At 38.1% G+C, this 13512-nt stretch overlaps 1 protein-coding gene across 4 annotated transcripts in view; it reads right to left on the bottom strand.

Annotated features, from left to right (window-relative positions):
- adgrb1a (adhesion G protein-coupled receptor B1a) overlaps positions 1 to 13512 on the bottom strand; it is a 112042-nt gene that overhangs the window by 62854 nt on the left and 35676 nt on the right. For all 4 annotated transcript variants that reach the window (XM_015357160.2, XM_015357161.2, XM_006635692.3 and 1 more), the window contains exons 3-5: positions 4977 to 5135; positions 3649 to 3753; positions 1385 to 1549 (exon numbers count right to left, since the gene is read on the bottom strand). In XM_015357160.2, coding sequence (XP_015212646.2) covers positions 1385 to 1549; positions 3649 to 3753; positions 4977 to 5135 — 429 coding nt within the window. The remainder of the gene's footprint in view (positions 1 to 1384; positions 1550 to 3648; positions 3754 to 4976; positions 5136 to 13512) is intronic.

Here is a 13512-nt window from a genome sequence, read left to right as displayed (position 1 = left end):
TCCTGTTCTGTCTCAATTGCACAAGAATTGATTCTCTATAGCTTTGATACTGTACATCTCAAGAGTATTTCTAAATCCAAATTCATTGTTCCATTGTACGTTTGGAGCCTTCAGTCAAAATAAAGCAACATCTGAGTTTTAGTGTACAATTTAAAATGAAAAAAAGATTCCAATTAAAACAATTATGCAGTGTTAACAAATCATATTTATGTTTTGATCACTTGCACAAAATTGTGCACATTTATTTAATAAAGATAAAAAAACGTAATCAAATTTGCTTCTTTATATCTTATTAATGTTGTAGAAAAGACATGTCAGAACAAGGCTAAATTCTTTTGAGTATTGACAGAAACACACACGTACATATTTTGCAAGGTCTTTTCAGTCATTATTGGAAACTGAGTAGGATTTGTCAAATATGGGCAAGAATTCCTTCCAGAGTGTCCAATATAGAATTGATAGAGAAGTTGATATGGAAGTGATAAAAGAAATTGGTAAGAACAAAATCCAGTGTCATTTTCTTACACACAAAAGGCTCAAACAAGTGGATGTTTGTCTGTCCTAGTAGGACATGCTCTAGGTCAGAGTTAATTGCCATGAAAAAGAGGAAGAGGAAGGGTTTTTGCTTTGTACAAAGCTGGCAAAAATCTTGCACTGGTCACTCCTATTATCAGAAAAATGTAGGATATTTAGTTTCCTGCAGAATTACAGCTAATTAGTAAGATATTGATTGTATAGAGCAAAGGCCAGCAGTTCATAAACTTCAGCTGTTTTCCGAGAATTTTTAAACACATGATGATGGGAACCATGCACTGTTTACACAGTGAAAATTAACCACATGTTTTGTTTCACAATTACTTAAAAAGCACAGACAGGAGAAAAAAAATAGAAACTATCCAGGAATGCACAGATTATTTGCCATCTGTATACTGTACATTGACATTAATCTGAATTGAGTTTTTACCAACTGAGACTAATTGACAAACTCTGTAAGTCTGTGGTAACAGCAGTAAGTGTTGTAAAGTACATCGGAACATGAAAGAGGCAATCCTGTGTTCCCATGACTGAGCTGATCACCACAGAAGTTTGAATTGAAATCCATGTCTTTTGCTGTTGATCTGATAGGAAATCTCTGAACACATAGCTGAAGGATCGTCTTGGCTGTTAAGCCTTTCATACAGTACATGGGATAACTTAATCAAAAGAACAGAGGAGAGGCATCTCATTCGAGGCTGCCGAACATGAAAGGCTTGAAATGCTTCTGGCTAACAGCGTTGTCACTCATTTAATGCACTGAGCCTCAGAGACAGGAGGTGGAGGTAGGGCTGGAGATAGGAGCAGAAGGGTGTAGGGATTGGGCAGGGGACTGGATGTGCTGACCTACCTGGACAGACGGCGGAGTTGTTGCACTGCCTCTGCTCACGCAGGGGCCCGCTGCACTGTGTGCTGTAGGAAGACGACACGCAGAAACGTGTGCGACTCTGCCAGCCCTCACCACACGTGGTAGAGCACACGCTCCAGGGAGACCACTCCTCCGCCGCTGCCGTGTCTATCGTGGGGAAGGGCAGGGATAAGGGGAGGGGAAAGGGAGGAAGGGGAGAGCCAGGCATACACTGTTAGCATGCAGGGTTGTCCTAGACTAAACCTAGGAAACGAGACAGTCCCACACTACAGCCACATGAAACCCAGCCAAATGTACTACGTCTTCTTTAAAACTCCATACAAGAAACTTCAGAGGTCAATTACAATTTGTTTTTTTAAAGCACAGGAAGAAAAATGCTACATAATTAAGCTGAGCAATAATGGGGAAGTTTCACTTAAGGTTTCTGGTCAGAAATCAGTAAAGCAGGTTAGTAAAATTGTTTGACAAATTACAATTTTCTTTTCATAAATCACAAATGAAAATGCAGCAGTTCCATTGCACCTCCCTGATGCTAAATAGAAAACTATTGACTGTGTTTCCTGTCTGTTATCTTGAAAAACCAATTGTATCTTTAACAGTCAAATGGAAAGTTACTCGCTTTCGCTACTGTCACAGTAACAAAGACTTATATCTGTGATCTCAGCTAAGAGGTGTTTAATCATTGACGTGCAAAATTGACAATTAAACAAATGAAGAAAAAACATTTCCAACTGTAGAAGGATGTCATGGTTAAAAGCCTTTGGAAGGAATTACAGCTGCCAGGGAAAACCTCTTCAGACATAGGGAGAGCATGCAAACATCACACAGAGGGCATCTGCCAACACAATCCAAATTATACTACTGACTTAATGCAGGTCTTCCTAATGCATGAACTCAACTTGTTGAAGAAAGATAGCAGACTGGGCAGGTTTGGATCCAAAATTCAGTCAGCTGATACAAACTTACTTCACCCACTGATCCCTGTCAGAGTGAGGTTTTCTACCACTAGCTAGCATCAGCATTTATGTGGTTTGTCTCAGCAGTGCAAAACAGGTCTTTCACTTTATTTCACTTTATTTTAAAAGCCATAATACTGGATTTTAAAGAGATCCCATCTTATTGCTTAAAGAATACATTCTTGTGAACATAGTCCTATAACTTCCAATATTCACTTATAATGTCTCCTGAAAATTAAAATAGTCTTCCCCTTAGGTATATTTTGTACTCGGGGTTCTTCACTGCTACCAAATTCTATCTCTGCAATATCATATTTGTGATATTCTTTATGATATCTCCATATAAATGAAGCAATTTTGCTCTGAAATGAACTTACATCCCATCCAGGATGTACTGCACTGTAGTTACAACTTTACACCTCTGCTAGTGTATGCTCTGTCTCACCAAAACTCTCTAAAGTATGAAGTGGCAAAGGAAATAGGTGAAGGCAGTATATTGTCCATATAAGTCCAAAACTATATTTTCCAAATATCTGGTCAGGTTCTACTAAGACATGCCAATGGAGTACCATGGGTGTCTAATTCAAAAGCTTATCCTCAGTGAACACACAGTTTTGGGCATCATCCAAGGTAACGTGCCAGTGTTTGTATAGAAGTGTGCAAAACAGTGTTCTCCCAAATTATATCCTCACACTCTGATAAACACTCTTGTCAAAAACATTTTTGAACAGAGAGCCCAAATCAACAAAGGCAAAGCAATTGAAAACCTAAATGTAATTTGTATTTGAGAGTCACACTAGTTATGCAGGCTGAGGTACTTCTTTTTTTTCTGAGACTGAGATTCAAACCAAAGCACCTGCACCCATGTGAAGGTACTGTATTTATGCATAACCAGATGCCCAGGCAGGGAAGCCATGTGTTTACACAATGAATTCACATCTATCATGCAAGCTCTATTTGTCTTCAGCCCACCCCACAATGGCATGATAACACTATTTCTGCTATTAAGAAAATTAAGGACATTCTGTCTCTTGAAAAAATGGCAGGGATGCTGAATCTCCAATTAGGATTGACCTTAGGGTGTGGCTATTATCTCACTATACCAATGGTGCCATTGGAAGCAGAAAATTAATGTCTACTTTTTTTGAAAACCCTGTTTTTAAAAGACATCCAGTATAAAATGTCTCTTGTAAAGAAAACTCTGGCGCACCAAAGTCTATGACCATCAACATCATCATCATGAGGTTCAATGCCTCCCTGGGAGGGACAGACAGTCAACCCATTGCTTACCTGTCTGTGGGGAGAGGTTTCCATAGCGGGGCTGTTCATTGTCATCTCTCCTGCGGCTGTCGATGGAGCGCAGTGACTGGCTTCGGGAGGTATAGCGCACTTTACCTACAGCGGGATAAGATCCAGAGTTAGCAACCTCATATTCTACTTGCTGCATTCCGACAGCTAAGAAACAGCTGTGTATCGCAATAGAATTGTCTCAGGGAAACTGCGCCAGACACCAAACAGTCATGTTGGTGGAATGAGGTTGCTTTGAGTAGCAATTTACAGCATTCTTGTGAATGAAGAAATCTGCTAAAACAACAATCCCATTGTTAAATCTTCAAGCGCTAGCTTTTACTCACATTATATTTCATTCTTATTGTTTATGTTCAAGTAGACGTTTGTACTGTATGTCAGCTCACCATATGCTACCTTGTGTGCAAGCAGCGGCGAAGGAAGGTTGATTTACAAAGTAGCTAGTTCCTGAGATGGTACCAAAGATAAATGAAAAGTGAGACATGCAGAGTGATTTGCATTGAGAGGCAGGGACCGAGGCTGGCATTAGCTGGAGATGCACAGCATGTTCAGGGGCTACCAAACCTGAGATTTTTGCTATAGGAAAGATGGCTTATACTGTGTATCAGGAGAAACTGTACAATGCAGAAAGGGATAATATTGTTTGGTAAGAATTTTGACAGCGTACATTTAGTCAGCAAGTGCTGAATTTCCACAGTAAGATAATCAGACTATGCAATTAACAAAAGATGTTTTCACAACAACCACACACCGAAATGATGACGATCTTTTGTCTTCATCTCAGAAAACCTAATGATATTATAAATAAACAACAATAATAATCAAGCTTCAATCTGTTTTTTCAGGGTTATGTTGTGAAGTAAGATGATTTTGTATAGATAAAATACAGTTAGTAGTTCAGCCACATTGTGAAATTAACTACTATGCCCTAAAGAAGTCAAATTCACTCTATGTGGAGGCCCTTAAAGCTGCAATGTGAAGTATTAATTTCACATTTGGTCTAGAAAGGGAAATGAAGACTCACATTATTCCTCCTTCAAGCTATGCTTTGCTCATTCTACATTTCAAAAACCATACGGTTAGAACAATATTTAAGTAAATCATCAGGTACATAAAAGTGGTATTGTTGGGAAAGGTTCTTTGTAGACACCATTGAGTAAATGGAGCATGCAATGATTATTTTTCACCCATACGTGCATTGTTAGAGCATAATAAAGAGATGTTGTTTCTGTGTAGAAGCTAGAAAAAAAAAAGAAAAGCCAGAATATCATGCTGGGTCTTTCTCTGCATGCACTCCATGGTTGACTTACCAATACAAGGCTGCTGGTTGCAGGGCCGGCCCTCTTCCAACACACCTTCACACAGGAAGGCTTCCTCTGGGGGGGAGTGACAGGTGCGGCTGCGTGTCTGAATCCCTCCTCCGCACTCACTGGTACACTCCGCCCAGCGCCCCCAGCCACTCCAGCCTCCTGCACAACAGACAGAACCGGGGTTAGAAGGGCAAGGAATGACATCCTCCCTCACACACACGTGTATCCTCTCATAAAGTCTCCAGACAAATCCTTGCCTCGCTGAACCTTAGCATACCAACTCACAAATGTCCTCTTAGGGTTAGTGTTTGGCTCAGAGTTAGCCTTATAGTTACTTCTGTGATGTTTTTTCCAGCCGACAAGCTGAAAATGTGATAAAAATGCATTAATGAGGAAGAAAATGTGTATGACTCCTACACTGTTTAAATAAAACATGTCTCTTAAACTTTGAGCTTATGAGCTTCAAAAAATGACTCAGCTGTTGCTTATCATTTATACAGTAAAAAAGGAAAGAATGCTTGGTTAGGTGTAAGCTAAAGACATCCTGAAATCAGCATCTGTTGTTTCATTTTATTGTTATTTTGGAAGGAAAACTGGTAAGATAATAGACTGAACATGAGGAAGAAGTGATGAGGTTCCATCCATTTGGGAAAGAAACGGCATATAGGATTAACTAACAGACTAGAATGTAAACACAATAATTATATAACATCAGATATGGTGTAATAAAACCCACATATTCGGAAAAATGATCTGGAAATGGAATGGAAATCAGATCCCAAATAATGTTTGAATGTGATCTTTTACTCTTCAGTTCTTCACTCATGAATGTTTAATGTGAGTATAAAAGGACAATCTCAACCCAAAGGCACAGACAAATATGTGTTAATCTGCACGAGCAGAACATTAGGATGGCTTCTACCCAGGGACTTATGTTTTAATTACTGTAAAGCAATTACTAAGTGATACAAATCTTACCTGACAGCTGGACTATAAGACTGTAGTTTTGTTGTTGTTCAAAAGAAAAATAATGATTTTCTCTAATCACCAACAGGACACTTAAGCCATTTTCATAAAACATTTACTACCATGATGAAAGCATAGTATCCATGATTCTTCCTAACAGTGAAGTACTTAAAGCATTACTTCAGTATGTTTCTATTAGGTAGTAAACAGTTTAAATATAACTGTGCTAGTTTGTAAGAATAGCAGTTTGCTTTTCCAAAACACACTAAAATTAGTGTGACAGAGAAACTTATATGAAAATGTATATTAGAGCTTAAAAATGCTGTGCGAAATCCTGTGGTTGTAAGGACATTAACTGCTCTTACTCTATTTTCTACAATAATTCTAGTTGGGTATGTGCAACATTTGAAAGAACAGGAACCATAAAATGTCACTGGTGCCTTAGTAGGACTTATAGAGGACTGCTGAAAACCAGACTGATTTGGGTTGTGATTCTGAGCCTGAACATTGAGTTGTAACAGTAACAGTTCAAAACACATGTACAAATTACCTTAGTGCTTCAGTAATGGAGCTAAAAAGACTACCCTACTCTTCACTGTCACAGGACAGAAGTGCTATAATGTTGTCCTATAATAATATAAAATAATAATATTATAGTCGGAAACACACAACATTCATAGAAATAGCCTCCTAACTCCCCCCAACTTTTCTCCCCATCTCCAGGTTTGGAGGATTTAATCCCTGGCCACAATATGTTTTGTTCGTTTTTTCTCTCAGGGTTTTTTTTATTGACACCTTGATTCAGCTTAGATATGTCTTCAATGGACTGATTGTTTTTGGTGCTTTCACTTCAAAAACTGTTGCAATTTTCATCCTACTGCTTTTTTTGTGAGGATCTTCAAATAATTCACCTATTAGGGACAGGGAACAACTAAAGAGCCCTAACAAGGCAAATTATTACATTGAGAGCTGAATGAAATGATTGCATGCTCATATGGAACTAAAATCAGAAAAAAACAAAGTCCAGATAATCAAAGCTAGAAAACATGCTTCAAAGCAATCCAGAAAATCTGAATGACAAGTAGATATTTCAGAACTGTGAGGCCCCTCTCTAGTGAACTACTGGGTACTGTCCAAGGTCCTGAAGTCCTGTACATCACACCATTTATACAATTAATCTTTTAAATCTTTTAAGAAGGAATCTTTAGGTAGCCAATAAATAACACTATTCATAGTATACATAATCTCATTATCTGTTTCCCCACATAACATGAGACCATTCCAAAGACTTTGACTTGACTCATTTAGTAACATTATTGTATGAGTCATGACATGTTCAATGATTAAACTTAATAAACCTTAATAAACATTTTTAAAAACACTCAAATGTGATTTATGTTGAATATTGCAGCAAAACACAAAGGCCACAGCACAAGTTACAAAGAACTGAAATTGCTTTAACTTCTGCAACCATTTTTCAGATGTAATATGATTTTATTGTTCCATTTGGGATTTAATAAAAACATATTTAACAAGCACGAATAAACAGAATCAATATTAATTACTGCTTAAAAGTTCTATTTAGTGATAATTGGTAAATATTAATTGTGAAATTGCCTCCACTGAAGTCTTTGAGATATGGACCATAAAATAGTTGGATGTTCAACAGAAGATTAATCAATACAATTAATTATGAACCCCCAATACTTAGCAGACTCAAAAACATTTTATGGCTTTTGTCATGAATTTTACCTAGAATTTAATATCTTTTAAATTGTATTTAAAAAAACCCAACTGCACCAGTAATCACTTACTGTATGTTAAAGGCAAAGCTTACTGTAGAAGACAAGATGAGCTCTTTTAGTCCATAGCTACTTTGAGCCCTGATCTTCTGGTCTTGACACAGTAGATCATGAAAGCCTTTAACACTCAATAGAGATATTTATAAGACTAAAGTGTCTTACATTCAAATAATACATTATTAATTGATATCATTCTTAAAACAATTTAAGACATATTTTGAATTCGTACATGGAATGTCTGCTAAAACACAAGGTTTTAGAAAGGTTAAGCTGGATAAATATATCCACACAAGGCATGAAAATCAAGTAAAGTAAGCCCAGTGGAAAATCAATTTACAGATAACATCCTTTCCCTTTTAAAAATGAAACGGGTGTATTAACTTCTTCCACTCAATGGTCATGGCCTGAATGAAAAAAAGAATAATGCAGTGTTTTCTTTTTCTCCCCCAAGGACATTTTACAATGTTTTCAATAATTCAGGATGCTTCTATTGTTCCAGTGTTCCGAAGACTATATTTCAAACTGACATAGCCTTAGCTCTCTGCCAGTTCCTCATCACAACCAGAAGAAACCTAGTTATTCATGTGTAGCCTGTGTTCTGTCAATTTCTACTACTACCCATTTATGACCCTTCTGACTGATTCCTTATGATTCTACTGCTTTAAATAAGAAAGCTACCCAAAGAGCAGTCAGTGATACAGAAAGCCAAGTTTTCCAGCAATTGAAGAATCAGGCTCATGAGGATGTTTCAGGCTCCAACCCCTGGCTCTGTCTTATTTTGTTTTAATAAACACATTGTTCGTAAACATGTGCTTCTTCCTTTGTAGGAGACAAAACAAAGGTACCATTTTAATTATCACTATGTTTCACTGTCTCTCCACTGTAGTGGTAAACAGTGTTCTTGTGATGTTAAAGATTCTGACAACCAGGTGCTGGAATTACTGAAGAGGGACCCAATTTGTGCTGGTGAGTGTACTTCTCAGCCCCAGTTTGTGACCTTGCTGAAGTTTACTTGAGGAAAGTCACCTTGCTCCTCTCTAAAAGCATGCAGTAATGGGGAGCTGAATCTCTGGTGATGTATTGTATTTCAGGCAGCTCTGAAGCAATCGACAACCAGCAGAATGCTCCTACCCCCACCCGACCGTCATCTCGCCGCAATCGATTGGGTGTCCGTAACTGGACCCCGGGCAGACGACAGTATGTCTTTCATCACTCCTGGCTCCTTTTACTGCTCTATTAATAAAGCTGAAGAAACAAGGCAGATTCAACGGTCATGGGCACTGAGTAACCAGAGAGACCGCAGGGTTTAATTAACAGCACATGAGATGGAAAGGCAAGGCGTTTGAAAAGTCCTGTCTCTTGTCTGCTTTAGATTACATTTCAACAGAGAACACAACCTCTGGCACTAATGGAGCATGGGGTGGCTTGAGTAATTAGTTTATTTAAAGATATATTTTTATGAGAAGCACCCTATGAATCCATTCTTGCTGCATTATGGACAAGGAGGAGATTCGATCAAGGGGAAAAAGGAGGGATGGTGTAGTCAGCACGCATGTCTTTCAAAAGTTTGTTTTCATTAAACTGCAGTGACAGAAAGTGAGTGTGCTCAACAGAGTGTACTGAGATTGCAGATTAAATGCACCCTAACTGCAGTGAACGGTAGATGAGTCACAGTGGTTGCACTCAATCAGAAGGCACTGTATCACAGTGTTTTCCCAATGTCTGTGGGTCTGTTACACTTCACATTTCAACAATGAGGCCGATAGATCCAAGTATAATACTAAAAAATAAACAGTTAAAAGACAAAAATGATGATTGACAGATACATTTTAAACAGAATCAACAATACCCTCCCTCATCATTGTGAGCCAACAAGAACTAATTAATATGTATTTTTATAATAGATAGATATAACTTCCTTGCAAGATCAATTTTATTATTGCAGCTGTTTGTCTGATATTTCCCTTATAATCTAATCTAATACAGGCTTCATATGTGAACCAGAAAGTCAACAGGAGGCTTTTTACAAGAAATACAATGTAGCACTAAAAATTGTACCCTAGGGTAGAAAAGCTTAGATGAAGGAAGTTTAGTGCCTTAACTTGTCCATTATGTACTCCTGCAGTATAAATATAATATATAAAGTCTCTTGATTAATGTAGCCTCAGTGATTACTCTTGCCCTATGGGCTGTCTGCTGTTAAGAGGTGGGTATGAAGGCGAAACAGCATAGATAACAACATGACACAAGATGTCTGAGAGAAAACAATTATTCAGCCAATGTAGGCCTGCCATTATCTGGGAATTACAGCACCTTTGACCAGCACTCAATGTGTTTTGGATGATCTCACTGTGGGATGTAAGGAGGGAAACATTGGCCCGTCTGAATGTGCTTGTGGCAGTTAGTGACAGTGCTCTCTCTGATATTGATAAAGAGCAGTTGCAAGGACAGAGGTCAACAAACATACTAGGGTACAAACAAGGGAAGGGACTTCTGTCCCATGTGGTTAATTTCTCATTACTGAGCACGGAACTCCTTTCTCCCTTCATCTCATCTCACTCTGTACATTTTGTTATCTCCTCCCAAATAATAACTACTTAAAATCTTGTCGAGTCTCGTGAGTGGCCTTTGCTTTCTTCAATGATAATCCAGCAGTAGCAGTAACCAGAGGAGAGGCTCTTTACTTCACAGACATCACTGAAAGCATACTGTACAAACACCTGCAGAGGCCCTGGTGTCAACAGACTCTGACAAAGCCCTGATACCTAAATCCAATTCTTCCTTTGGTGCTCAGCCAATTATACAGCATATTGCCACCTGGGTTAGTGAGTCCTATCATCCTGGAGTGCCACAGAGCTCCACCTTTTCTCAGGCAAGCACCTTTACTGATTGAGCCACTTGGGATCCCCTCACAGCTTGCCCACATTCTGCCTCATCAATATCAGATTCATTTTGAGTGGAAAATGTAATTGTTGTTAAGAGCTTATTTTTTGCAGAGCTGATTAAAATATAATGAAATGTAATGAACTGCAACATCTCAGCACCTCAAAAAGCCAGCTGACTGCTGGGCAGGTTCAGCAGGTAGCTGGTTGTCCTGCTAGATTCCCAGGTGCTAATTTGTTTATGCTTTCGACTGTGGCTCTTCTGCATGCCTCTTTCTCTCACTGTGCCACTCCTCCATGGGGCACAGCTGTTCTGTAACATAAACACACACAAACTCCTTTCTCTCTCTCCTACATTATTCAGCAGCCCTTTCCTTCCCCCAGCATTCATGTACTTGTCAATCCAAATACTCTTGGCCTTAGAAAGACTTCCCTGGTCATTCTTACTAGGCATGCATGAGAGGATACCAATTACAGTGAGTTCTTAATTTTGCCTAGTCGTTGTGCAAGACTGAAATTCAGTTACAAATTCCTCCACTGTACTGCACTGTGATAGAGAGTAACTATACAGTATATCCAATGTCCATTCTGAATCAGTTTTTGAATCTTTTTCTTTGCATTGTTTTTTTTTCCTGAAAGAACGTGCCAAGATAGTTATCCTTCATGGTTTACCATTCATTGACCAGAAATGATGGCTGCATTAAAGGGACAGCTGCACTGACCAAATTAGCCCCAATGAATGCCCATAAGTTTCTGGCTGTGATTTCATGACTAAACAGCACTCTCCATAACATGTTAGTGCTGACACCCAGAGGACAGATGAAGTCAATTGAATGATTTTCAGCAGTATAAGAGATGGAAAAAATAACTGATTAATCCAGTGTCAGAAAAAATATTAAGCCATCTATAGTAGTTTTATGATATTTTACAGATTTGTTTGCTTATTAAAAACATTTTCATTATATCTTCTGCATTTTGTTAAAGAGCTCTAAAATTTTACTATGCTCAGAATTTCATGACTCACTGAAATGCATGAATGAATATGGAATTCTTGCATGGTAAATAAAACACAACATATTCAATCTCACTTCAAAAATGTGAAAACGTTAATGGAGAGACAGAATATCAAGAAAATATATCAATGGCTCTAATAGCAATAGAGGAAAGATTTGTAAAACTTTAGCAAAAATTGACCAGGAATATTTTAATACAATATTTGTGAAAAAAAAGAGTTTGCTAGTTTTCATTTTTGGCAGTCACATGTGTTTTAGTTAGAATTAGAAAGTTGAAATGGCATATAATCTAAAGCAGATGAGAATATCTTGGGAATTCTTCCAAACTGACAGAAGACTCCTGAGAATATTGAAAGTACCGTTCTTTGCAATTTGACTTGAGCACAAAGGATTGCTTCACATGTCTGAAGTCACTCCAGTTCTTCGAGGAGTTGTGTGTGGCTCAGCTGTGCATTTGCATTAGCCATTATCTTACTGAGTGAAAAAATCCTGTGCGCTTAAACCAACAGAGCTAATCCACTGCTTGCCTGACGACAGCTGGCAGTCAATATTTCATACTGAATAAATATTTTACCAGCCACACATCGACTATCTGGGCCTATTGATTGATTCAACTCCCACGAAAGAATAAGTATCGGAGCATTATTGTTTTAAAGCCACAAGTGTGAACAGTACTGTATTCACTGACTCTGTCCCTGCAGGCAGCACTGTATAGAAAAGGAAGTGGCAGTTAAGATACAGTGACTGAGTCTTATGGACTTTAGGATCTGCAACATTAGATGGCTGAAGAGATGAAAAGGTTATTGAACATAGATAGATTATACATCAGCATTTAAATTAAAATCACCACATTGAAAAACAACAGAAATTGCAACATAATGTCTCTACAATTCTACATTGAGAAAACAAATTATTTTTATGTTGCTTTATTAGTACAACCTAAGTTTTTGATAGCTCAACAGTGCAGTTTATCAGTCTCAGCTACACATTAAATCAGAAATTGCACTGTTACATGAACAAATAAGTAGAGGGAAGGTAAATGTGTACTTCATGTTGAATGGCTCGCCTTCAAGTAGAGACATTTTTTTTTCCATGTGAGAGAAAACCAGCTCTTTACTTTCTTGCAAAAAGAATGTTTCATGCCTCCTGACAGGCTGTTAGGTGAATGTGTTCCTATAGTAACTACAATAGCTGTGTTTCTATTTCCAAGAAGGCTGTTTTCTTCCCACCAATACCTCACTGTCATGGCATCTGGCCGGAGCCTCCCACTGTGCACCGTGCTCTGTGAGGGCCCTTTGTGTTCCCCAGCCTGGGAGGAGAGACCCTCCAAACCCTCATTCCACCACCCCCCTCTGACAAACCCCACCTCCATCCCCAAGATCCAATATCATTCCCAGCAATGGATGCTGAGAGAGTAAGACACACTGCAGTTAGTGTGCTGAAGGTTCATTCGTGAGTGCAGTTTACAGACCTCCACATCACATGACAGATGCACTGATTCAACTCTTTCCCTATCAATCCCAAAAGATCAAACATACTGTACATGTATAAGGAATTAGAGGAAAAATAAATGTTACAGTTTAGAAAATGTTACATTTCTTTGTTGTTTTGAAAAATGGGTCTGCTTTCCCTAATAATAGACAATAAAGGTGAATAATAGATACGATTTTTTTCAATATGCTGTCTATTATAGTTATTTCAGATGCTAAATGCTGATAATGGATGATTTAAATTAAGGCTACAGAGCCTTTTTTAAATATTGTAATATGTTATAGGGTGCTGTATTCATACCTAAATGTAATGTGTTTTTTTACCTATTCAGCAACTAAATCAATTCACAGATATTTAAATAATTCAGGATAATTCAGGGTAT

The sequence above is a fragment of the Lepisosteus oculatus genome, chromosome 10, assembly GCF_040954835.1.
Source record: "Lepisosteus oculatus isolate fLepOcu1 chromosome 10, fLepOcu1.hap2, whole genome shotgun sequence".
NCBI classification, from domain to species: Eukaryota; Metazoa; Chordata; class Actinopteri; order Semionotiformes; family Lepisosteidae; genus Lepisosteus; species Lepisosteus oculatus.
This window is presented reverse-complemented; position numbering and strand designations above follow the sequence as displayed.